The sequence below is a fragment of the Gambusia affinis genome, linkage group LG02 (genome assembly GCF_019740435.1).
Source record: "Gambusia affinis linkage group LG02, SWU_Gaff_1.0, whole genome shotgun sequence".
Classification (NCBI taxonomy): Eukaryota; Metazoa; Chordata; class Actinopteri; order Cyprinodontiformes; family Poeciliidae; genus Gambusia; species Gambusia affinis.
Window position 1 is genome coordinate 20,811,949 of NC_057869.1, and position 26,983 is coordinate 20,838,931.

General features: G+C 37.8%; 1 protein-coding gene across 3 annotated transcripts in view; it reads left to right on the forward strand.

Annotated features, from left to right (window-relative positions):
• Positions 1–26,983, forward strand: part of pcdh17 (protocadherin 17) — a 97,199-nt gene that overhangs the window by 16,636 nt on the left and 53,580 nt on the right. Inside the window, exons 2-6 of one of the 3 annotated variants that reach the window (XM_044135826.1) lie at positions 16,533–16,642; positions 18,832–18,955; positions 20,308–20,443; positions 20,542–21,267; positions 22,041–24,836. In XM_044135826.1, the coding sequence (XP_043991761.1) occupies positions 22,341–24,836 (2,496 nt within the window). In that variant the 5' untranslated portion in view covers positions 16,533–16,642; positions 18,832–18,955; positions 20,308–20,443; positions 20,542–21,267; positions 22,041–22,340. Of the gene's footprint in view, positions 1–16,532; positions 16,643–18,831; positions 18,956–20,307; positions 21,268–22,040; positions 24,837–26,983 lie in introns of all 3 variants that reach the window. The other 2 variants (XM_044135816.1, XM_044135835.1) reach the window with 2 other exon arrangements.

The window sequence follows — 26,983 nt, forward strand, 5'->3', positions numbered from 1 at the left end:
GGCAGCCATGTGAAGTTCAGTGAACAACGGAGTGACTTGTGCCCTTTTTGGCTAATCAGACATCAAATACTCTTTCCCAGTTTTTGATTATTATTATTTAATTTTTTTTTTAGAATTTACAGCAAATAGTGACAGACCCTAGGTACTATGGCATTAACTGAGGATCCAAAATATCAATAAATTTGCAAAAATGAAAATATGTTACATAGGAAGTTTGTTGTAATACATTGAGTGAAGACAGTAGTACCGTTATGACTTCAATTCATTAGTATAATTGAATAAAAGGTTTAGCCTAGTGTGAAATCTGTGCACTGATACTATATTGAATGTTCAAGCTACCACACTTGTGTGCCAGATAATATAGCAGCTTGCTATATACTATAGGATCTTGTACAATTGGAAATGATTCTTAGAGAACTGTGTAGTTCTATATACAGCGTTAGTGTATACTAACGCTATATATAAATCCATCTCAAATTGGATTATTAATTTGAGATGAACGTCTGGTCTCACTAGATGACTCTGGAACAATCTCAATGGATTTCTGACTGTTTTTTGTGGAGAAAGACTTGTATAATCTGCCACCAAAGATCTTCAGAGAGATTCATCTAAATACCCTTTTGAAGGAGTTTTGCTTAGTTTTACTTACACATGTCAGCAACTTCCTAACTTAAAATAATCCTGAACAATTTGAGTGATATCATTACCCTTGTTACTCATGATGAACCAATGTTTAAGCTTTTGCTGTTTTGCATGTTTCCAAAGTAATCCCTCCCGTCGTGAACTGTGCATTCATAGCCAGTTTTAAAAGTCAGTTTGTTTATTATGTTGATTATAAACTTGGAACTTCCTAAAAATCTTTTCCTTTTTAACTTGCCATGGACATATTCATTTTGTCCTGATGGGGGGAAACAGACTCGGACAGAATTTGAGTGGCTGATCTTGGCACAAGCTCATTACATTATATATTATTGTAGTTCATAAAAAGTTATTCAATTTTTTTTTTTTTTTTTGAGACGGGGAGAGGGGGTGTCTGTTTCAGTGACATCAAAGACAAAGCAAACGAGTATTCTTTCATTCTGGTCACCAGAGGGCCGTCTCCTATAATTAAGAGTTTAAAATGGATGGTTAACTCTGATTAAGTTAATTACTGTTAACAATATCATTGTCTTTCTCTATTAATCTTTAAGGCAGTTCTATAGATAAAGTCTGCTATAATTTAGTAACTCCAAAAATATCAATAAAACATATAGGCCACATAAGGAACTGTTATGTACAGGAACATTAATTAATGAGGATACAAGAGAGACCAAATATTTACATACACTCTGAATCAGAACTATAAAACACACAGAACCTTTTTTCTCTGATCATTTGTAATTAAATCAGACAAAATTTAATTACAATTAAATTTTGTAATTTAATTGAATTACAAATTAAATTACAGCCAGGCTGACGTAAATTATTTTTATTTGCTATATGATAGAATAGTAGGGGACATATTTCCATGGGCTATTTTGTAACTATAGTCCAACTCAAAAGATTACCTTATCCATTATACATGCACAAAACTCTCCCAAATGTTATTTTGACTAGTTACTTGGAAAGAAATCATGTAACTGAATGAGAAGGCTTGTAACTCTTTTGCTCAAACACATCTTTTATGTTCTGTCCACAAATTTATGTCGAGCTGAGACAATTGACTTATGACAGAAATCCCAAAATGCTGATTTTGCTGACATCTTAGACTGGCTATTGCCTTCCTACACTATTCTGCTCGACTCAAACCTTACTTAAAGCACAGTCTGTTTCAGATTGTGCTTAAAGCACTACTGGAGAGAGACTGGGATTCTCTGCGGTAGAATTCCTTCCAGGTCGATCAGCGAACAGAAGGAGAAGTTGTGAACAATATTGATTTTCTTTGCTGTTTTACAATTGCAGTTTCAGCAATGGCAGCATAGGAAATGCACAAAGCTGTTCAGTCCGTGTTGGTCACGCTTCCAACTACTGAATTAACGTTAACAGCTGCCTCGATCAGATTGGCACTTCCCTTTTCGAATTGACAGATAGTTGTTTACAGTGCAGGCAATTTCTGGTAAACTTCATGGCGTCCATCTGGCACATTAGATACATCATGGGCAAACATTAGGGATTGGTTATAATTTCAACCTCGACAGAGTTCACGGTTCCAGGAAGCAAGTGTTTCTTGATAGCCGAGAACCCAGACCCTCTGTACCACGCAAAGTGTAGAGCAAGGGGCTGGTATTGACCAGGCTCTGATCTCATTCCAATTTGTAACTAGTGATGAGAAGTAACTTGATTACTGGTTATTCCTTGAAAATGTAATTTAGTTATTTAACTGGCTACCGTACTAGATCTTAAAAGCAATCAAGTTTCTTTATTAGTACTTTTACACAACCCCCAACACCGCAACATAAAATTGACAACTGGATTCAAGGGCAGAACTTGTATTCCTTTCTGTTTGACTAACTTCTTCAATTCTTCTCAAGTTACTGGTTGTGTACTGAAAATCAGGTTTTGTTGTTTGGGTGAATGGAGTCCTCCTACATTTTATTCCCAGCTCTCTGATTCAGTGGGACTTGCTCTATCAGTTTGACTGAAACTCCAGGTGCTTCTTCAAATTTTATGAAAGATTTTTGAAGCCACACAGTTTGATAGGTTAGAAGGCTATTATTGCAGGACAAAAATATTATGTTCAGGTTTTATAAAATGATTTCAGACAGTAAAAAAAAAATCATTGTAAAAAAAACAAACAAGAAAACAAGGTTTACAATAAATATCAATCCACCTTAGCTGACAAACCTTAAAATATAAAATACAATTAATAAAAATTGAACTTAAAAGTTCTGATAATGTTCTCAGACTTACAAGCTTCCACCCTCCAAATGCAACAATGGTCACTTTGATCAAACACTTCAGTTTTAGTTTCAGAAGCCCACAAAACACCCCTCTAAAAATGAAGGTCTATCTCTCTGAGAGCCTTTGTAAGCTCTCAGGTAACATTTTTTATGTTGCTTTTGGAGTGATGACTTCTTCCCCTCTGAGAGGCCTGTCAGATGTAGGTACAGGACATGTTTCACCGGGGATAATAAAACTCTCTTACTTACTTGAGCCAACATCTTGTCAAGATTTTTTTGTTTTATGTTATATTTCACACCAAAACATTTATTCTGTATCTCAGATACTGTTCATATCTGGGTTACAGAACCCACCCATCCATCCACCCATCCATCCATCCACCCATCCATCCATCCACCCATCCATCCATCCATCCACCCATCCATCCATCCACCCATCCATCCATCCATCCATCCATCCATCCATCCATCCATCCATCCATCCATCCATCCATCCACCCATCCATCCATCCATCCATCCATCCATCCATCCATCCATCCATCCATCCATCCATCCATCCATTTTCTGCACACGCTTGCCCTTGGTGGGGTCAGAAGGGGTGCTGGTGTTTATCTCGTTTCGGGCGAGAGGCGGGGTTCACCCTGGACAGGTCGCCAGTCCATCACAGGGGTTACAGAACCCATTCTTCCAAAATACTGTGATGGTATATTTTGTATATTCTTGAATACAATTATTTGAGCAGATGAACATGGCACATGCAGTATGCTTGTGGTGTTACCTGAAAACACGCCCACAGTTGTGCTGTGAATGAACTTATGAACAGCTTACAAACCCTATTGTTACCAGAGCTTTCCTAAATAGGCTAAAGGTATAATAATTTTAGTGTATGTAAATCTCTAACTTTGAAGAAAGTAAAACAATATTCTCTGAAAAAGCACTCATGTAATTATACTGGCATTTAGCAAAACAATGTATAGAAAACATTCTGATAATTCTAAGCCTGAAGGTGATTCCATGGTAATAGCAGAGGTCATTGAGTTAATTACAAAGGTCAATTGTGGCAGAGCACCAGGTGTGAATAAGATTCTCATCAGATGCTGGAGGCTCTGGACAAGGTTGGCTCTTAGCATGGACCACATTGGTGGCTGGTTACACAAAAGGACAACCTGGGTTACAGCAACTCCAACACTAACACACATAAAATGCTATATTTTTAAAGGACAAATTGCCAATATGTGTTCCAGTTGTTTTTTTTTTGTGATTGTAATGTCAAGTTTGCAGTACATAGTTTTATAGTTGTACATTATTTAGGAAAACATCATCCATTAAGGTATCTATTTATCTATTATCTAATACTACGTTATATTATATTACATTATATCTATTGATTATCTGATGTAGTATTCATGTCCCAGAATGTGGGTCTCCCGCTGTGAAAAAGAGGGGAAAAAAGAGCTATAAATGTTCAATTAAAGACAAATCTGTGCTATATTATTGAAAAACTGCTTAATATTCAGTGTAAAATCATTATGGGTCTTTCCAAAAGCCAATTAAAAAAATGCAATGACTACATAATTTCTAAGTGATAGTTTAACTTCATTTAAAAAGGCTTGCATGTGGATGTTCAGTGTTTGATGTGGCAGTCTGACTAAGAATTGCTTTTCTTAGTATTCTCAAACTATTAAAAACATATCTGAATACACACAGTTAGAACCACACCGGGACCCTATCTACAGTACTAATAGTAAGGTTTTCTCTCTCTTTCCTTCAACCATTTTATTAAATTTGGCTACAATGACAAGCTGGGGAAAAGAATGATTGGGGTCGGCACTGTTGCAAAAAGTTTCGGCAATTATAATGCTGAAATTTTGTCCGCTGCTGTCTTGCAGCTTTAACAGACACAAATCAAATTTTAACACAGGCTTTCCAAATGGAATTACCCTCCCATTTAAGCAAACACCTATGCTGTCATGACAAACACAAATTGGCAGTTTTTTTACAAACCACAGGCAAAGAGTTTCTAGCATGCATGGATGTTTGCATTTATTTAGAGATTGGTTCAGAACTTTCATGAGCAAAAACTTATTAACAGTCTTCACATGCTTGGCTAAATGGTAGATCTTTTTTGTGAATATCATCATGAGCTGGCACTTTCACAAAGGTAAAAGGATGTGTTTTCTTAGAGGACACATTTGAAGATGATTGCAGGAACACTGTAGAAGTGCATATATAATTTAGTTGACATTCAGATTTTTTTTGATTTTTTTTATTATTATACTGGTTAATTAGCTGGAGTATGAGTTTTTCCCTAATTAAGATACTTGATCTGTAGGGCATAATAACACTATGTCTGAATAGACATTTCAATTATTATCTAAAAAGTAAATGGTGATAGATAGATAGATAGATAGATAGATAGATAGATAGATAGATAGATAGATAGATAGATAGATAGATAGATAGATAGATAGATAGATAGATAGATAGATAGATAGATAGATAGATAGATAGATAGATAGATAGATAGATAGATAGATAGATAGATAGATAGATAGATAGATAGATAGATAGATAGATAGATAGATAGATAGATAGATAGATAGATAGATAGATAGATAGATAGATAGATAGATTTTACAATAAACATTTAAAACCTTTGAGGTACTGAAAATCTCTTTTAAACTTGCCACTAGATGGTGCTAATGTGTTTGTCACCCCATTCGTCTTAACACACAGGTGCCTCTTGTGCCCCTGACACAAACTCATAAAATAGGGTTAACAGTTAACAGCTTTAATAAAAGCAGATTCCTGTAAACAAATCAAATTAGCATATTGTCTGAAACTGTGAATCTGTGTATGCCATCAAGACACAGTAAGGGAGAAGCAGTGCCTGTGGTTGCCATAGACAACACACTGTTTAAATAAAGGCGCAAAAGGAATAGTGTTGTTTCCTACTCTGTTTTAGTTTTTTATTTGTGTGGATTTACACACCACTAGAAATAATTAGTTGGAGAAATAGGAATGGGTAAAGCAAACAACACAAACTGAGAACACCTTATCACAACAAACTTTTATTAGTTTCTAAATAATAAGAAAACCAAAAACAACATTTCAAAAACATTAAAAAATAAAATAAAATAAAAAATACAATGGATGGTGCCTATGGAAAATGCACACAGTGTAAAATCTGCAGTTTGTGTTATGTTGTGAGTGTGCAACAAGGCTTAAGTGTTCTCCGCAGGGTTTCCATATAGAGTCAGAACATTGTTTCTGTCTGTTGTGCACATATAATCATGATGAGCACAACCCTTATGCATAGTTCAAGGCCCATGGAGTGTACAAAGTCTTGCATCAGTTCTGAGAGAATCAGGTGCTACACTTTTGAAGTGATACACATTTGAGCACCGGCACCACACTGCTCTACAGGGAGGGCTTGAAGTCTTTGTTTTGCTCTCAATTCCTTTGATATTTCTTTGTGGGAAGGCAAAGGGGGGTCAGGTGTTTGTAAGTAGGTGAAAGCGAAAAACACAAAAATGAGGAACAGGAAAGAAAGGAAGAAGGCTGGGTCAATCATGGTTAATGGGAACTAAAATAATAATAAAAAATCTTCCTTGTTTTGGCTCTGCTGTCCCAGGGCCACAATGGATTGTACAGTACATGTGTTAGCCTGCTATTATTTATACTCTGCAGGAAACAATAGAAGGTGACATCATGAATGAAAAGAAGATACAGTCTCATATCTCCCTGTTACAGTAAAAATAGAACATTGAACTCCACTAGCGAGACCACATTATAAACCTCAAGAGCTTGTAATTGCATCTAGTGACATTTAATCCTAATTCCTGCGCTAGAGGTGTGTTCTCTGCTGCGCCGTTTCAGTTTCAGTGTACAGTGGATATTTTTCAAAGCACTTAAAATCAATATATATCTTATATTAAAAATGCTTCAAATGTCTGTGTAAATTAAAATTGGTTTCTTGGGTTAGTGTGGCACCAAAAATACAATCACAGCTCTGTGATCAAATCATGCAGTATTTCAGCAAATCTTTTTTCAGCAACTCTTTGTTTCAAAACCACTGCAATTTCTATGCTTTCAATTTCACTAACATTTTTATTCCAATTACTGTTCACGCAAATTAAAAGCTTGTTAAAACAAACAAACAAACCAAAAAAACCCTAATAGCCTTATTTTCCTCAGGATTTACAAAAAGTTTTAGTCTGAGAGTCAATATTTATTTTTTTGTCTGAGTGACAGTGCATTTTCCAAATCATTTGAAGAATGTAGGCTCCATATGTATTCATCCACCCCAACCTCCTCATTATTACTTTCAAGAACTATCTTTTACTGTATTTAAAGGTGAAAGTAAATGGATTTAGATTAGAGCCATGACTGGGCCACTAAGATACGAATAAGCTTTGTTCTAAACATTCTTACTGCAGCTCTATCTAAAAGTCTAGTCGCTGTCCTATTGGAAAGTGAGCATTCACATTTGTCTCAAGTCAGCAGCTAACAGATTTTATTCTTGGATTGGGCTTCATTAAGCTTTATCTATTTCCCTACCAACTCTGAGCAACTTGCAACCCTGTTATTGTAAAGCAACCCACTCCCATGATATTACCACCACAATGTCTTATGTTAAGGACGGGTGATTATTAATAGCAGTGTGTTACATGTAGGGCAAAAGGTTTAGTTTCAAAATGACTAGAGGGTCAATTTTTTTCTCTTCTTTTCACCATTCCATAAAGGTTAGATTTGTATACTTTATAAGTCATAGTTGACTTGTTGATAGCTAATTCGGCCTGAGCCATAAATCATTGCAGTCCTTCCAAAGTCACCATAAGCCCCTTGTGTTCCTTGCCTTGCCTGTTAGTGCAGATGGACAGTCATATGGCGGTGATTTTGTAGTTGTGTCATACATTATCCATTTCCAATGGTAAATTCGGTTTCTGTTCTTTAACAAAACTGTCACAGAACAGCTTTGCTAATAACCAGGGTAAAATACAGACAGACTCCATTTTACAATCTGAAATGTAGCTACACTGGATGTTATTTAGGGGTATCAGATGAATTGGTTCAATTCTCCAATTTTCAAAGCATTTGAAAACCATGTACATTTTTCTCTCCAGTTCACAATTATGTCCTTTGCTATTTGTTATAAAATAAAATAAAAAATAGCTTAGTCAGGCTGAAAATTTACCAGATATATTAACGTTGTTGGGACAATTTTTATCATTTTGATTAAACACAACCACACCTTTATTGCTGTCCTTACTGATAGTAATAGATATGACAGGAAATATATTTGAAATATTTATTTAATACAGAGAATACAAAAATGTAAAATTTAGTTCACATGTTCAGTATCTGCTTCATCTTATGCAGGGTTTTGTGTGTGTGTGTGTGTGTGTGTGTGTGTGGCAGGGGCATCTGTATTTTTTCAAGAGACAGAAGTTAAAAGGTGGTACATGCTGAACAGGTCCTGATGTAAATGCAAGGGATAATAGAAGACATTATTTTGATGATGTTGTGAAGTAATGTGGAATCACAATGGATGTTATCTCCCAATCACATAGTGTTTATCCAAAGAGGTGAATGTTATGCTCAGTCATTCCCCATTAATCTCCACATGACTTAATTAGAAATGTAAAGCCTTGCTGAACTCAGTGTAACCTTCCTAACTTTTATAGAAAATAGGGAAAGTTAAACTCTATTTAGACATTTCTCTGCAGTTTTACTCCGTGACATGCGAGAGGACCGGAGTGACCGTGGACCAGATGGACCCTGATGGGGATGGCTTGATCAAGTGGAGCGTTATCAGACCACCCACTCCAGCTGACATAAGCTGTGAGAGCTAAGCGTATTAGGAGGCAGGGGGTCCATGGGGACCATGGAGCCACTTCAGAGTAATATACTCATCAGGATAGAGACAGATACACCTGTTCACTACAGGGTGACTGAAACAGAGGTCACAGAGAGGGAAAAAAAGAAGGAGTGGCTGGTGGAGGGAATGAAGAAAATTGCTATTGAGGAGGTGGGGTGTAGTGGGAAGTGTAAAGAGAAAAAGACAGGCATGTTAAGCAACAGAGGGGTAGTCCGTGACCATCTCCTGAGTGAAAATTGCTATTGACAACCAAGCTGCTCCAGTTGAGGCCAAGTAAAGCAAAACAACACTGAAGGAGAATCTTCAAATCCAAAGAAGGCAGCAGTTTGTTCTCCAAACTTTACATAGAGATGTTTTCAAGAATGTCGGTTTTATAGGATCTGCTTAGAGGTTTCTACAATTTCATCATACTTTATAAATAACTATACTCAAAGTGTAATTCAACATTGACAGACATGCAGTGCCAGTCTAGAATGAACTTCTGCAGAGAACAGAGGTGATAAAGGCCAGTTAAACCGAGATTGGATTGGAAATAGTAGGAAGGACAAATCTACTCCTTCCACATACAATAAACCCAGCGCAAGACAAATATAGACACTCTACTGGGTCAACTATATAAAATTGGTTGGTAATTTTCGACAGTCCTACAACACTCATTCTTACTGAATTGCCAGAAATAATGCAGTGACCCATGTGATTCTACCTCCTCTGTAGAAAATCACTTTGACCTACTTTGATGTAAAGTAGTCCATGTTCTTATTTTTGTCCTTTATCATACAAAAAGGAAGGAGCAGAGAAGGTACTGAACTAGGTCTGGACAAAGGCTTGCATGGGATTGGATGTGTTTGTGTAATTCATACAATAAAGTGGGAAACTGCCCACAAATAAAAAGCAATTATGCTTAAACTGACCTGAATCGTGTTAGGTGAACAAAATTTTAGGGGTCTTTTGTGATTTATTTTGCTCTCCACTATTTATTCATATATAAATATATAAACATTTTCATTGGCTTCCCAGTCATAATTATGCCTGGGCATTGACCTTAGTTAACAAAGATCTAAGAACTTAAAAGAGCAGATCTATTGGGTTGTCAATTCAGTCTTTTCCAATCTCAATCAATAAATATAAAACACACTATTTATATCTTAGATTTGGGCCATCTTAGGCTCTTATATATCCTTAACCATCCCCAGTAATAAGTAATACAGTAATAAATTAAGACTGTAAAAAATGTGTTTCAAATGTGTTTATTAATTTCAGGTCTAGTGCTAAGTGAATTATTGTGAGATGATATCTTTCAGTAAAAAATAGAAAGATAGACATAAATCTGCAGTGGGAGTAAAAGGAAATGTATAGTCTCATTCTTACTTCTAAGGAGACAATTTTTCTGTCAAGACTACCCATCTCTAAACTGTGCTTGATGGGCAGATTTTAATGGGTAACTGTCTGTTGGTGTGTCATTTGATGTTGGGCTAGCATTTAAAAGAACTCAGTTGGTCTCATCTCCTTGTCTCAGCATGGTTCCTAGCTCTGCAAGGAGAAGTAATTATTTGCACCTCAGGGTGAATAAAAATCATTCCATCGGGCGAACCTCACATTGCTCCCCCAATATTCTGTGTCCAGCCTCAGCTGACCGAATGTGATTAAAATCTTTGTGGGCAATACTTGATGTTTAGAAAATGTGGGGAAGAATTACAATTAATGTGCCTTGCATGTTCTGTTAGAAGACAAGAAAATTATTCTTCTCAAAGCAATCCAGAGGCTTTATTATATGCATCAAAAAGGACTTTTATTTAAAAGATTTAGAGAAGCCCTTTTCTGTGTTCATATCTATTCATGAAAAAAAATGAGACCAATTAATCTCATTTTTGCTGCCACAAACAACAACCCATAAACATCTAAACATCTCACACAGCTGATAAAAGGCTCCTTTGATGAGAGGCAGAACCTGCTAAAATGCAATCACTGACTGACTTCTTGGAATGTGCAAACCATTAACATGGTTGGGAAAAAAAATATTCACAGGAAAACAGGTTCAAAGAGATTCAAATTGAGCTTGACCATTAAGCTTGTGCTCTTCCTAAACTCTCTGATAGAAGCATACATTACCTGGAGCCTTTGTGAAGACAAATTAGAAATCAACATATTGACATTACACACTGCCCTGACACATACGTTAGACAAAAACAGACACAAAGTGACACATTCACAATGCACACAGTACATTTGGGAAAGCATGTTGTCTGTCAAGCTATTTTAAAACATTGTTTGTCTTGAGACTTCCTTTTGGCATGTGCAAACCCAGGACAGGATCCGTTTCTGTTGCAAACAGATACTGCACAGAGAGCATATACAGAAGTATACATTGACAGATTCCCATGGTGAAAACTGTTGTTAAATGGGTTAAAGCAGCGCTGGGAGTATTTCTGAATCGATTAGTGCATTGACATCTGGCCTGCCATCAAAACTCTCCTTCTCATCTGACTGTGAAAGAAGTTAGGGCACAGCTCTTCTTTGTTGTCAGAGATGGAAAAAGGCATAAATATAAGTAATGTAAACTTTCACATGATGTAGCTTTCGTTTTTTTTTCACTCTCTCAGTGGTTTCCTATGAGGACAGGCTTTCTGAATATCCGTGCTGTTTATCCATTTGCATATAGTATAAATTTAAAAAGATAAAAATATTTTATTGTTTTCTAGGCAGTGACTTCTACCTTAACCTATGATTAAATAGCAATGAAATTAACAGGCAATACATCTACTTTTATTGAAATCAGATCATCTGAAGGTTAGCTGCAGCAAGCACCGTCTCAGAGCAGGGAGGCTGTTGCTACTCACATATACTTGGAGCAACTGTTACCATTTTAATTTAGGAACTTCAGGAACACTGTGACATGGTTTTGTACAGGGCAGATGGACAGTCCATTCACCAGTGGAGCTAAAAACTGAGCAACACTGAGTGGAAGTAAAGTGGAAGTGCCAAAGGATTGTGGAAAACATTGTGTGTGACTCATCTCAAACTAACAATCTTTTGTGTGAGAGTCTGCAGACTGCTGCTTTCCTCCTAACAAGCAATTTGCTGGAGTGAAGAGTGTCAGTCTTCACTTCATCAAGTAGCAGCACGTACCAAAAAGTTTAACTGTGCGCCATCACATAGTGAAAAGTAAGCTGCGACTCATAGGGAAAGTGAACGAAGACAACTCACACAGTGTATGCTTTAGTATTTATTTCAGGGGTATCAGCTTTAGTGGGGAGCTTGGAGTGAGATTAACGATTCCAGCGGCATCAGTATAAAAAAAGTTGGATCAAATGCAAGTCAGTTTTGAAAGAAAAAGTTCTAAACAGATTAAAACAAGTGCAGTAACCAAGTTATGGTAATATTTTCTTTGACATTTGCAGTGGCATATTATGCTAAATTTGCACTTTGGTACATTAAAAGTTGTATAATATGAATGTTCAAATATGCAAGTTGTAATTCCCCCTCTTTTTAGCACAATAAATCACAAATAGCAGTGTGGGGAGTAATAGTTTCAATGCATGGACTTTCCTTGGAGCAATACGTTTTCATGGCAGAGCAATTCAGTGAAATATAGAAAACAGATTATGAAAGAGTAAGAGTTAGGAACTCTGCTCTACTTTGAAATTATATATTGTTGAAATTGGGGTTATTGTAAGGTGCTTTTGCACCAAAACAGTTTGATCTGCTTTCACACCTGCCCAAAAAGGCCAACTGGTTCATTTGAAACAAGTGAAGATGTTTTCTGCACCACTTACTTATCCTACTTGTATGAGGCATTCTAACTGTTCATTTACAGTTAGAATGCAAGCAGACCAAATATAGAAAGGGAAACAAAAATATGAGGTTGATGCATGATTTCCAGACGTGTTGTAACGCATAACCCATTTTAGATTTATCAGATTCCCCAATATGTTTCTTATTTAATAAAAGTGACATTACTCAGCCAGAGTCTCAACATGAATCTCTTGAAAAATTTGTGGAGGATGCTAAAGATTAGAGCAATGTGATGGAGGCCTTCCAACCTCAAGGGCTGGAACTCATCGGCAAAAATAAATATGCAAATAGCTGGTCAGCAATTAAGAGAAAGGTTTGTTTGTTGTAATACAAATAAAGGCTTTTCTACTGAATATGTAGAAGAGTATTCAAGTTTTTTGATTAATTGATTTATTGCTAAGGTGTCCATAGAGTCTGATTAAATAGGCCAAAATTGACGTTATGGCCTATTTAGCTTACTTTATTATGTGATACTAGTTATGTCTGTGTCCTTTCAGGTGCATATAACTACATGCTGGGTAGCTTGGTGCCACGTCTACTGCTCTTAGTGAACAGCGTCTTTTGATAATGCCTCAGGAGAGCAACTGTTATGACTACATGATGTTTTGCATGAAGTTTCAAAATTGTTGTATGAAAGTGAACTAAACTGAATGAAAACTGCCCATATTTGTGCTTTCTCTGTCCATTCAAACTTCGTTCTTCTGACCTCTTTAGTGTGGAACAGCCTTAAACTTTCAAACTATAATGCAGCATTTTGGTAATTCCAACAATATGCTACTTTAAAACATGTTCTTAGCACAGCTTTCTAAAATGCTGATTCATCTAATACCAGAAGTACTGTTAGGTACACAATGTGCCAAATATTCTCTCGTTAAACACAGCAAAGAATTGAACACTGAGAAGAAAACACAGAGGATAAGATTTGATGGGAACATAAAAAAAATAACATGTGAAGCCAACTACTGTCAAGAAAAAAGTCACTATGAAAGAGGCAAAAGTGTGTTGCAGGAAAATTTCTCCATGTGTAAAAGTCTGTTCTCATTTCAATTTTCTTTTCTTTAGACAAGTAGTAAAGGGGAAAAAAATCACAGCTAGTCTTCATTCTGTTGGCTCAAATTTCTATTTAGTGGAAGAGTTGGATATTTTTAAGCTGTGTGAAAGAAAGAAATTTGGATGCCAGAAAATGGGGAAAGGAAATCTAGAAATAGGTTAAATAGTGCAGGCAGGAATAGGCTTCCTCTCTCTTATTACCACCTGAAGAAAGGCCATTGCCATTAGATTGAAATTTAATTTACGAAATAGGGTTTTAATGCAGCTGTTCACCAGCAGCCCATTCCAAATACACTTTCTGTCAGTGCATTTCCTGAGGGCCATTTAATTGGGCTAATGAAGAAAGCTGCTAATGGCTGGCTTTATCTTTGGAAGCACTGGTGACATTTCATCAAAGCAGGTGATTTTCCAGGCATTGTTTTGGCTCAGTGCATTTCATAGTGAAAAAGAAAATGAAAAAAAATGCAAGTGTGTTACTTGGGCAAATCATGGAAAATAGTGCTGGTAACAATGTAGTCCTGAGGACAATAGCTAATTCAACTTTATTTAAAAGGAGAACGAATAATTTTTAAAAATTATCCACACATTTTGTAATATTTTACTTGTTCATTTCGAACTCCTTAATTTTGGAACCGAGGGCAAAGACATTATGAATAAGCAAAATGTGCAGCACGTAGACACATGCTCATAGTACAGATAGAGACAGTGATGTGACATTTACCTTCATCAGTTATCAACATCTTGACATTAGTACATCAAACCTGCTGTTTGATAATGAGCTTTGGTCGCCATCTGACTGAACAAATCTGACACTGTTGTCATTCGCTGCTGTCAGAGGGAAAGGTCAACACGAAAGTCAAAGAGGTTGAGACCCATGTTTATAGATGATTGTACTGAACTGTGCTGACATGCCAAAACAGAAAACCTGAATAACAGGCTTTGTTAAATCTTGCAACAAAAAAAGAGACAAAGCTCTAAAAGGCAAAGTGATAACATTTTTCTGGAAATAATCATTTTTAATAACTACTGTGCAAGCTACGGTTAAGATGATTTTTGATTAGGAATACGTCCTTATTCATACCTGACAATGTATTATAATGTAACCCGAGTGTAATTTTAACCTTTATTTCCTCCTCCTCCGATTTTCTACTCTTTTAACCTTTTATATCTCAAATATTGCCATACTTTTAATAGAACGATTAGCGATTAAAGATGATTATATAGCCAATAGCGGTTGATTATTGGGGTCACATGTACCGCCGCAGTTTACCTGCTAGGTATATTAGCTGGAGCAGGGAGGTATGAAGGTTAGGACACGTTGGTCATTCATTTTCCGTAAATCTGCACGATGCTCACTTAATGTGCTAAACTATAGGAATAGTTTGAATGTGGCTATGTACAAGTGAAATACTGCAGAGATGAAATGCCATTGTTCCGCCATTTACACAAAACTATGTTTTTTAAGTTATTGAAAAATATGGTCAAATTGTCCATCACAGTTCATCAAACTATTCCTATGTTCAATGCATTAATGAAAGTAGTTCCTGACACAATTAAAAATAACACAAAGTAAAGATTGTTTGAAAGAATTAACAGGAGAAAATCAAAATAATAAGGCTTCACAAAACAAGTTCGTAAAGAAACACGAGTCCTTGAGTAATGTCTATTGAACAGGTGGGATCGAAGAAGAGATGACCTCAGAAGAAGAAGGCATGCTTGGTGAAAACAAATCATCCAAACTTCTAAGACTATCATAAGTGAAGGGCGTCCGGTTACTTGTGCTGTGCATGTCTGATGCAAAGGCTAGCTAACACCTTTCTCTATTAAACTCTGGAAACCAAAGACCGTTGTCAGCAGGTTTATTAGCAATCAAAAGGGTGAAACTGAAAAACAAGACAAAAAATACAATAAATATATAAATATGTGCAAAATATATTGCACTTTTATACTGAGCTTCTGCCGAACATCAATATGTATAGATCTAGGGTACCGACGCCATATTAAGTAATTTCTCAACTCGCGGTTAAATTACACAACAATATATTATTGCAGTCAAATAGCACATTAGGAAGCTACATCTAGCACAGAAATAACCACACATAATTACTCGTGCAGTACGAGTAATGCAACCGTGAACGAAGGACGTCTGCAGATTTTCACTCAACCGGACATCACAAAGTGGATGGAACGTCATATTGTCTCCTTGACTGCTACTGCTGTTATATAAAGTTTTGTTTCAAAACGATTGCTAAGTTGCAGTACCTAAAAAGAACACATGGGGCAGGCTTCCCCCCCCCGTTTTGAACTACATAAATGAACCTAACTGAAAACATATAGGCTACAACTTCGTGTCAGAACGAAGGGTGATCATTTGGGCTTGTATTACAGTAAAGACCAGATCCTCTAACAAAGTAAAAGCCCAGATCTTAATCCATCTAAAATATTGTAGAGGAGCCTTACATAGCACTCAGGATACATTTATACATGCAGAACTTAATTAGTCAGGATAGTAGTGAAGGCAGGTGGACTAAAATTTGCCATAACAGTGTATCAGCCTAACAAACAAAGGAAATTATTACTTTAAATTATTGTAGCTAAAGATTGTCCAACAAGCTATTGAACAATGATGTGTTATTGGGTTTTCTTGTGCTTTCTATTTAAATACATTATGACAGTGCATAACACATTGTATTTTTTGTCACTTGAAGTAGGATTTCAGTAATTTCAGACTCTGATATGGATAGAAATTGTGTTATGTGTAAAATAGTGGACACTGGAAGGATAATGGACTTTCTTTTTTTTTACATGCTGAAAATTCATGTGGGGATGATATCAGTACTCATCACAACAGAGACATGGGGAGCTGCATCTGTCATTACCAACATTCTGTAAATATACAACTGCAATTTTTTTTTTTTCTGCTGCACAGGTTTCTCCATCAAGTTGTGCTCTCTGTGTGCTACCCCACAGCACCAGCCTGCAGAGTATTCTGTTGTGAGAACGCCTCCCCAGTGGAGAATATCCCGCTGTGAACTGAATGTGTGAACAACACCTTTGGTGAAACTCTACCTAATTCCATGCATGCATTCTCCAGGCATTCTTGAGTTCATGTAGGAAAATGCCTTGCATATGAGCACACTGCCAATATACCCTCCATGCAATATTCCAAACACTTTTTTTTTTCAAACTGTCTTTTTTTTTTTTTTTTTTACTTTCTTTTTCACATCATAAACACTTCTTTTTGCAGCAGTTTCAGGAAATGTCTTGAGACTGCTGATGTTATCATGTGTTCTTGTGTTATATACAGAAAAAAAAGTGTGTTATGCTGGTCATTAGTTACAGTGTCTTGCAAAAGTGTTAATACTCTTTGAACCTTTCCAGATGTCATAAAAATAAACTTCTATGTATTCTAGCATGATTTCATGTGATAGACTTATGGAAAGAAAAATACCCATGGGTTTCCGTTTTTTTTTTTTTTTTAAATTAAAATTTTGAAAAGTTTGACACAGTCTCTGCTACTAGGAAACCCCTTAAGTTATATCAACCGCAAACAGCTGCGTTTAGAATTGTGCTAATTTGCAAATAGAGTATAAATATGAAGACTCTAATCTCAGTATAAATAAAGCAATAAAGGTGTTACTAATCAAGTCACTAATTAAGTTGTCTAATCTATTATCTGCAAATGAAAAATAAAATATGGAAAAGATTCATAGTGCAGATAATTTAAAAAAAAAAAATCTTTTAACTGGGCAAATAATGCATGCATTCCCATAAACCTGTAAGAGTGGCAAGAAGAAAGCCATTATTCAAAGAAATGATATTTACATTTTGCCACAAGCCAATCAGGGTGCACAAAAAACACGATCGTATGACATCATAACTTAACTTTTGTCCTATGGCAGAAAAGTAAATTGGCACATCACCCTGAACTAGAAATGGCAAGTCTGACTCCTTTCAGAGACCCGGTTCTTGTGATTCGGCTCCCAAAGAACAGCTGGTTTTTTTCAGCTCCCAAACGGCTCTTATCATTTATTATCATCTGGCCCATGTTTTAGCAAGACTAGGAATTTAGGAATTTTTTGCATGATAAATCATTTTGCTTTCAATGTTCCCTATAGATACTTGATTAATTTTAAGTATTTGTTCTGTTACAAAAGCAGATATTCCTACTTTTGTACAATATTTAATCGACATTTTAATTTTTAACAAAAATAAATATACCGAACAGATCGATAATAATAGTTTATTATTATATAGGATCATTAATCTTCATATGCTGCTTTTCTTACAGCTGTCAGTTATATTTCAAAATTTTTGCGACAGTCTTGTCTTCACCACTGCCTATTGAGTGAAAGGAAGTCCTCACCTGACTGTTGTGTCTGTTTCCTCTCCGTTTTTACATAATGATATAATCCCAAATCCTCACATGGTTGGTCACAAGGCTGCCATTCTAATCAAAGCAAATTCGGCCTTGAGCAGAGCGCGTGCAGTGAAAGTGAGAACTGTGCTGCGAAAGGCAAAAAAAAAAAAAGACTTTTTTGCACTGAAGATCCAGCCCTATTTTACTTCGGCTCTGGTCATTTTGCATTGAGCAGAATATGACTTCGAAAGTGGGCGGACCGTCATGTCAATCAAATTCCTGCTAAAGCTACCGAAGCTATCTCTCAAGAGACAGCCTCTTGGCTATCCTGTCTGGCTCCTTCTGTATGCGCTTGTCAGCAAAGAAGCTGAGGAAACAAATTATCTCAGCGTTACCTTTAACTAAAAAAAATTCTCATCTTAGTGTTCTCTCAGAACTGAATTCACATTTGGTACTGCTGAACCACCACTAAAGCTTGTGGGTTTTCCCAGTCACAAGTGGAAAATCCCCTCATTCACAGTCTTGGTGACTTCTGATCAGTTCAATTGGAGAAATGTTATTTACATTTACCATTAATGTCTGTGACTGAAGAGGCGCTTGTAATTCCAGTGTAGCACGGAGCTTCATTCAGATTCATTCAGAATTCATTCAGATTCATCCTCCAGATCAACTTGAAAACCTTGAGATATTTGATTGTGTACAACTGATGCAGACTAGGAAGTTTTGAGATTATATCAGGCTGGAGAGCAGAGTGGGACCAGGCCGGCTCTGCAGTGCCAAAGGGACGAAAGTGTGGTCCCTTTCGCTCTCTCTCCCTCTTTCTCTTCACCTTTTGTGTTTTATGATCGTTGCGTTGTTGTGTTTGTAGCCCTTCCCAATGAAGAATTGCTGTTAGCGAGGAGTCGGCCCCCCATCACTCACTTCCAAGAGTCGGCTCTACGAGTCGAAACATTCCAAATCGACCCATTACTACTTTGAACACAACATCGTTGGTAGGTATGTTCACATGGACATATGTAATTGGAATAACCTGCCAATTGAAATAAAAAATATGATATCTAAGATCGGATTCAGCACAATAAGAATGAAATTGTAAACCAAACGCAAGCGAAAATGGCTTGTACTGATCAATATTCAGAATGTGGTGCATGTACACACTTGTACTATTGATGTCTTTCTGATTGGGGCAAACTGACTTGACTTGCACATGTCCCGGCTATGTCAACTAGTGGGAAAGCAACACTGGTCTGCTTTGGTTAAAACTTTGAAGGATGTTAATTGCCTCCCATTCTCTCGTCCTGTAACACTAGAAGACCATAAGCATATGCGTAGCCTGTAGCTTAATTAGGGAGTGCAGTAAAGTCTTAGCCTTTTTTATGATTCAAGTCCATTTTGGGCACTCAGAAAATGCAAAACAAACATAAGTGCTTCTGCGTTTGTCTTTATGCTCTGCGCAGACATGCATGCTTTTTTTAAAAATAAATCCTGGTGGACATAAACACATCAGTATCAATTTAAATGAAATTGTGCCTGCATAAATGATACATTTGCATTATTTAACCCAAATACATTTAATCTAATTAATGCATTTTGTGCACTAAAATATCACTATTGTGATACGTGGTGATGGCAACATCATGCTGAAATTATGTTTTTCTGGAGCAGAGAGAGGGAAACTGATCAGAATTGATTGGAAAATGGAGGGACATAAATATAATGCAATCCTGAAGGACAACCTGTTAGAGGCTGCAAAACACTCAAAGATGTTAACCATTCAGGAGAAAATTACCTAAAATAAATAGCCAGAGAAATGGCTTAATGGCTTAGAAATCAAAGCACACCCATATGTTGCAAAGAAAGTGAAAGTTCAAACCAATATCAAATTGAAAATGTTTCAACACTAAAAATAAATAAATAAATTAAAAAAAATCTGCTGTTCACAAATGGAACCCTTTCAGCCTGTTCCACAGTTGTTTTGCTAATACCAAGGGGTAAAATATTCTGCTGTATATGAGAAGGGGAATGCAAATGCACAACACACTTTTCAGATTTCTTTAAAAAAAGTAAGAACTTGCATTTCACCTTAAAACTATGCTCAAGATTACATGTTAATGGTCTATTATATAAAATTCAGACATATTAAACTTTCTGATTGTACAAAATAGGATAACTTTAAATGCTATAAACACTTTTGCGAGTCGTAGCATTTACAAAAATAACCTAACAGCGTCCGTTTGTTTGTATTTAAATGACAAGGTTTTCTTTTTTTTTTTTTTTATATGTGGGTATTATTTATTCAGTTATCGGGAAAGTGAATTAATTGGTCTGTTTCTCTTCCTCCCAGTCTAACTGAAATTTCAAACCACTTGGGCTTGGCCTCAGCACATCCGTTGGTGACCGTAGTCAACGCACCGTTTCCTTTATTGTAGCCCCGCACAACAATGAAGTGTGATATTTGAAAAAAGACAGATCCGCCACCGGTGAACTAAGACCCACCAATCATTTGTAGTCTGTACCCACGGCGGCTTTTGAATCCCTCCTTCTCTTCCCACCTCTTCAAATTCATTGGCTGCCACAGGAGTAGCGACAATGTTTAATGCACCATGCGGTGTCCGGAGTCCAGTCAGTGAGAGGAATCGCTTGCTGTGCTTAGGGCTGTGTTACGTGCTGAAAATAGTAAGTGATGACTTGGCTTGAGTAGTTAAAAAATACTAAAAATTTTCTCTGACAGCAGCATGGAGACTTATCCTAATATGCGGCATTGTTGTTGACCACTTCCACAGCAGCTGTCCGTCTGTCTTTGCGCACTTTGACGGGGGGACGACGCACAAGGACAAAATGCCACTACGGGAATCAGTAACTCTGAGCTGTCTCGGACGTGGGGAGAGAACACCGATCGCCCTTTAAATGTCCACTGTGGATATCGGCTACCTTTCCACACATCTGGATTCTTCTTTCTTTCACACAGTAATTTTGACAACAGTTTTCCATCCTGAAGAACAGTGACTCACTGCAGGAAGAAGGCGAGTCGCTGCATCCTAATCAGACAGGAGAGAGGACTTCAGCTCATTGACATTACAGTCATACTTTGGAGCACTTTTTTTTTTTTATTTCTACTGCGCTGTACTGTAGAGTGCGTGTGCATCGGAGGCTTGTGGCTTTCCTACTTCACGGAGGAGAAGAAGGATACGGGTGGCACCTTTAGTGAAGTGGAAATTAAACAATCTATTCATCGCACTGGAATTGACTGTTTTGATTTTTTTTACATTTACCCTTTTGAACTAGCGGAACAATTTCTCCCGTGGTAAGATTGTGTTTTTTTTATATATATACATATATTCTTTGTGTCTTATCCGCTTTCGTGATTTTCCACCTGAAGCTCTCACTGTTGCTCATTTTCAAACCGGTTCCATAACCTTTTCCCGTACATGCGGACGCAACAGCTTCTCTCAAGGACTGTTGAGCGTCAGAGAGAACCAGAGTTGAGAAAACGGAGAGCAGCAGTGGAGAGAATTAAACGGCTGTGCTGAGATGTTGGCAGCTCATTTGTGACTTTTTATAAGGCTCATTTCAAATATCCGGATTATGCGGATTTGTTAATGCGCGTAAGAAGATAATTTTATATTCACTCCTTCAAATAGCCCTTACAATAGGCCATTCCCAGTTTTACGCCTGCGGCGTTACCGCATTATTAAAGTTGCCCTGTTACACTTCAGTCAGCACCCTCAACAAATGTATGGGTCATTATCTCTCTGGGGTCAAATGATGCATGCACACTACATATAGATTTGAAACTGCCTGCAGAATCTTGGATTTTGTTATGTATAGGCTGCAGGAGAATACTTGCTGCCTGTGTATTTATGGGGCTGAGCGCCTTCCAAGGTTAACCAATTAACAATCTTCTCCCATAATTGTGTAGATGAATTACACATGAGCTGTGTCTCATTTTTGGCTTGGCAGTGAATCTGATTTCATCCGATTTCTCTCTGGCAGGGTGGATTGTAGCTCATTTTGTTTTTATTCGATTTACTAATTGATTTTCACATAACGTTTTTTTTTCTCTTTTTCCTTTCTTAGGTGATATGAGCGAACACTTACAATAACTATTCTGTTGGAGTCTGGATCTCGATTATTGTTAAGATGAGTCTGGGTGCTCAGCTGAATATAAATTAGGCATTCAGTACCACAGATTGCTTGCTGAGGAGAGAAAGCAACAAAGCAAAGACAATCTACAGCGACAAATGTCAAGACATCACATGATGAACTGGACTCTTTTCTTTATCCGTCGTGATAGAAGTATCAAATCTGAACAGAATATCAACAGGTCACAGATAGAATAATCACTGCAAAGATTTAAACAGCTTTTACTGAGTGGAGATGCATCTTTCTATTTTCTTTTTCCTCCTGTTGTGGGCTCAAGCCTTGACATTGAAAAACTTGAATTACTCTGTCCCGGAGGAACAGGGACCAGGAACAGTGATTGGGAACATTGCCAAAGATGCCAGGCTTGGACTTGAACAAATTGGGCAGGGAGGACAGGGTAAGAAAGCCAACTTTAGGGTGCTGGAGAACTCAGCCCCACATCTTATCGACGTGGACCCCCAAAGCGGACTGCTGTACACAAAGCAGCGCATTGACAGGGAAACATTGTGTAAGAGAAACCCCAAGTGCCAGCTCTCCATGGAGGTGTTTGCCAATGACAAGGAGATATGCATGATAAAAATAGATATTCAGGACATCAATGACAACTCACCCGTTTTTCCTTCTGATCAAATTGACATCGACATTTCTGAAAATGCAGTGCCAGGGACACGCTTTCCTCTGACCAGCGCACATGACCCTGATGCAGGGGAAAATGGCCTAAAAACGTATCAAATAACTTGCGATGACTACAATCTCTTTTCCTTGGAGGTAAAATCCAGAGGGGATGGGACCAAATTCCCAGAATTAGTCATTCAGCGTCCACTGGACAGAGAAGAACGAAGCCATCACACTCTCATTTTGTCAGCCACTGATGGTGGAGAATATCCTAGATCAGGTACAATGCAGATAAATGTTAAAGTTATAGATTCCAACGATAACAGTCCAGTATTTGATCAATCTTCTTATGTTGTAGAAATTCCTGAAAATTCACCTCCTGGAAAAGTCTTAATTGATTTAAATGCTACAGACCCTGATGAGGGAAACAATGGTCAAGTAGTCTATTCGTTTAGTGGTTATGCTCCTGAGAGAATCCGTGAGTTATTCTCAATAGATTCTAGAACAGGAGTCATCAAGATTCAGGGGGAAATTGACTATGAAGAGAGCTCAGTTATCGAGATTGACGTCCAGGCAAAAGATCTAGGTCCCAATCCAATTCCGGGCCACTGTAAAGTCACCGTTAAAGTGCTTGACAGGAATGATAACTGGCCATCTATAGGCTTTGTGTCTGTGAGACAGGGAGCCATCAGTGAAGCAGCACCCCCAGGCACTGTCATTGCTCTGGTCCGTGTCACAGACAAGGACTCTGGAAGAAATGGGCAGCTCCAGTGCAAGGTGTTGGGTAATGTCCCTTTTAAACTTGAGGAGAACTATGATAACTTCTACACAGTGGTTACAGACAGGCCCCTGGACAGAGAGGTGCAGGATGAATACAACGTTACTATTGTAGCCAAAGACAATGGCATTCCTCCTTTAAACTCCACAAAATCTTTTACAGTGAAGATTCTTGATGAGAATGATAATGTTCCTCGCTTCACCAAGTCAGTCTACCTACTTCAAATTCCTGAAAACAACATCCCTGGGGAGTACCTAGGTTCAGTTCTGGCACATGACCCAGATCTAGGCCAGAATGGCACTGTGTACTACAGTATTATCAACTCCAACGTGAGTGGGGGTGATGTCAACACCTATGTTAATGTAAATGCCGCTAACGGAGCCATCTATGCTGTAAGATCTTTTAACTATGAGCAGATAAAGTATTTTGACTTCAAAGTTCTTGCTAAAGACGCAGGATCTCCACATTTAGAGAGCAATGCTACTGTGCGCATTAGTGTCTTGGACGTCAACGACAATATCCCTGTCATAGTTTTGCCGCTTCTCCAGAATGACACAGCTGAAATCCATGTTCCTCGAAATGTTGGAGTTGGCTACATTGTTACCACAGTGAGAGCAGTAGATAACGACTACGGTGAGAGTGGAAGACTCACCTATGAAATTTCAGATGGCAATGAAGAACATCTCTTTGAGATTGATCCTGTAACTGGGGAGGTGCGAACGGCTCACCCTTTCTGGGATGATGTAAGTCCCATTGTTGAGTTGATCATTCGTGTATCAGACCACGGCAAGCCAACTCTAACTGCCGCTGCCAGACTCATCGTCAAGGCCTCCAACGGGCGTCCTCCAGACGGACTTCCACACATGAAAGACAATCAAAACTGGGACATGTCACTGCCTCTTATTGTGACTCTGAGCATCATATCTATCATGCTTCTAGCTGCCATGGTGACCATAGCAATCAAGTGCAAGCGGGAGAACAAGGAAATTCGTACTTATAATTGTCGCATTGCAGAGTATTCGCACCCACAGCTGGGTAAAGGCAAGAAGAAGAAGATCAACAAGAACGACATCATGCTGGTGCAAAGCGAAGTGGAGGAGCGGGATGCCATGAATGTGATGAATGTGGTAAGCAGTCCTTCCCTGGCCACCTCTCCCATGTACTTTGACTATCAGACACGCCTGCCACTCAGCTCACCAAGGTCAGAGGTCATGTACCTCAAACCCACTGCCAATAACCTCAGCGTGCCCCAAAGCCACGTGGGATGCCACACCAGCTTCACAGGCCCAGTCACCAGCACTACAGACACACCTACTAACCGCATGTCCATCATACAGGTAAGAGAAATTGCATTCTTCTCCTTCACTGTGGTACCATCATTTTTACATCACAAGCTGCACAAAGCTCCCATTTCCCACATCAGCACTTACTTTTGTTTCTTCAAATGAAAAAAAAGACAAGGACAGACAGTGGCAGAGCGACCCAGGAGCAATGATAAAAAAAAAAAAAGAAGCAAGGGAGGGGTGAGCATTAGACGGATTAAACTCCCATTCTGGTGCTCACATAGAACAGAGCCGATGACATCAACACCAATCTGTTGTGCCGGAAATATGTGACAACAACTTTTATTTATTTTTTCAGATCAGCCTCTGTGCAATTGTTTTTATTTCACTTTAAAGTTTTCTGTTCTTGTAGAAGAAAGCAATTTATCCCAGAAACAAAAATATATTGTTCTATAATTGTTATCTGGCTATAAAACAGACATTACCCTTGTTTCTTGGGCCTAATGCCAATTTAAATTACTAAAGAATTATCTACAATCAACAACTATATATTTAGTATGCAATGCATTTAGTTGGTTAAAACAACAGCTTTTTTCTAATCAATAACTATTTAGTATGTCTTTATATTCTACAGTTTCTTTCATACTTATTCTAGTGGTTTTAATTCCTGGTGATAAGGAGATTGTACTTATTTTCTTGACTACTTTATACGTCTTTGTGCCAAGTAGTAGGGCACATAAGCTTCCAACGTGATAAGTTCTCAAAGTCTTTGGCCTTAAGCCCATTAAAGGTCTGTCGTGGTCGACAAGGATTAAGCCCAGCTTAAGCCAGTGGTGTATTCCACAACACCTAATGGGCAGTCACAGTAAAGTTAACCAGTGTCTTGTTTTCTTACTATTGTTCCAGTTTTGGTTGATATCTGTCCCTTCTAAATGTAGTTTTGATGGGTGTTGTTTCTATTATCTGGGTTAATTATTTTGCTATTTGATAAAGGCCTTAATTTATATTCCCCAAATATAGCACAAATGTATTCTCCATATTTATTATTTTCATCTACTCTTATTCAGAACAGATGTAATCTAGGGTACTATATATAGAAAAAATAAACAGGTGCAATTTAAAACCAGTTATGCTTATTATCTCCACTTATCCTCTAGGACTTCAACTATCATAGTCTAGGTTATGCTGTTTGCTTGTTCCCTGATGGAGTTTGGGACGAAGATTGCGACCAGAAGTGACATATTTCCACCAGGAAAGAAGGCAAATGTCTGCTGTTCTTTTCTCGCATTCTTTGCCCTCCTATTATGAACTGACTATGAAGGCCAGAGGTCAGCACAAAGACCGTTAATGCTTCCTATTATGAGGGACAAAATAATTGCTGGTCCATTCCACAGGCAGTTTCCCTGCTAATCTACTCATGATGAATTGGACTGCATTAGGCTGTCTTACACTTGTTTATGAGTGTTTTTCTCCTCAACTGTTAAAGGCAAAAATTAAACAACAATAAAACAAGAGGGATCAACACATTCTATAGTACCTTGTTTGAGGAAGGTCCCTTCAACGTATGGGTGCTTTCTTGTATTATTCAATAGAAACCTGTGTTGAGGGAGATGGCCTGAGGCATTAAGTTTCTTCAGAAGCTGTACAGAAACATATCAGTTTCTTCCCTCCTCCTTCCTCCTACCCTCACTCCATTCGCATGGACAGTAAGCAACCTGAGTCAGGAAAGTGTCTATGGTAAAAATGTCAGGAAACAAAGACAGAATTCCCCTTCTATCGATCCAAGGCCTCTCGGTCAATCTGTCACTATGGTTGCCACAGTGCTGTGGCTGAGTAGGAAAAACAAATGAATAGATGAATAAACTGGATGAACATATCACCTCTTCACAAGGGCACCTTTGTGGTGCTGGCTTCATCTGTGCATTGTGGAGCAATATTTACTGCCTGCAATGTGTCGTCTTCATCTGTAGAGCTGGTTTACACAAATAATATTTTATAGTGGTTCACTGGGAGAGGGGCTGAAATGGTATTTAGCTTGAATAGAGGAACGATATAAAGAATTCAGCAAAGCTCCACTTTCCTTATTTTCCTCATCACCATGCAAGGACATTACATAGTGGAGAATATTGTCATTTGTAAACAGAATTCCCGAGAAGAGATGGATGATATACAGCGAAGTCTGATTCCGCTTAAGGCGTAAA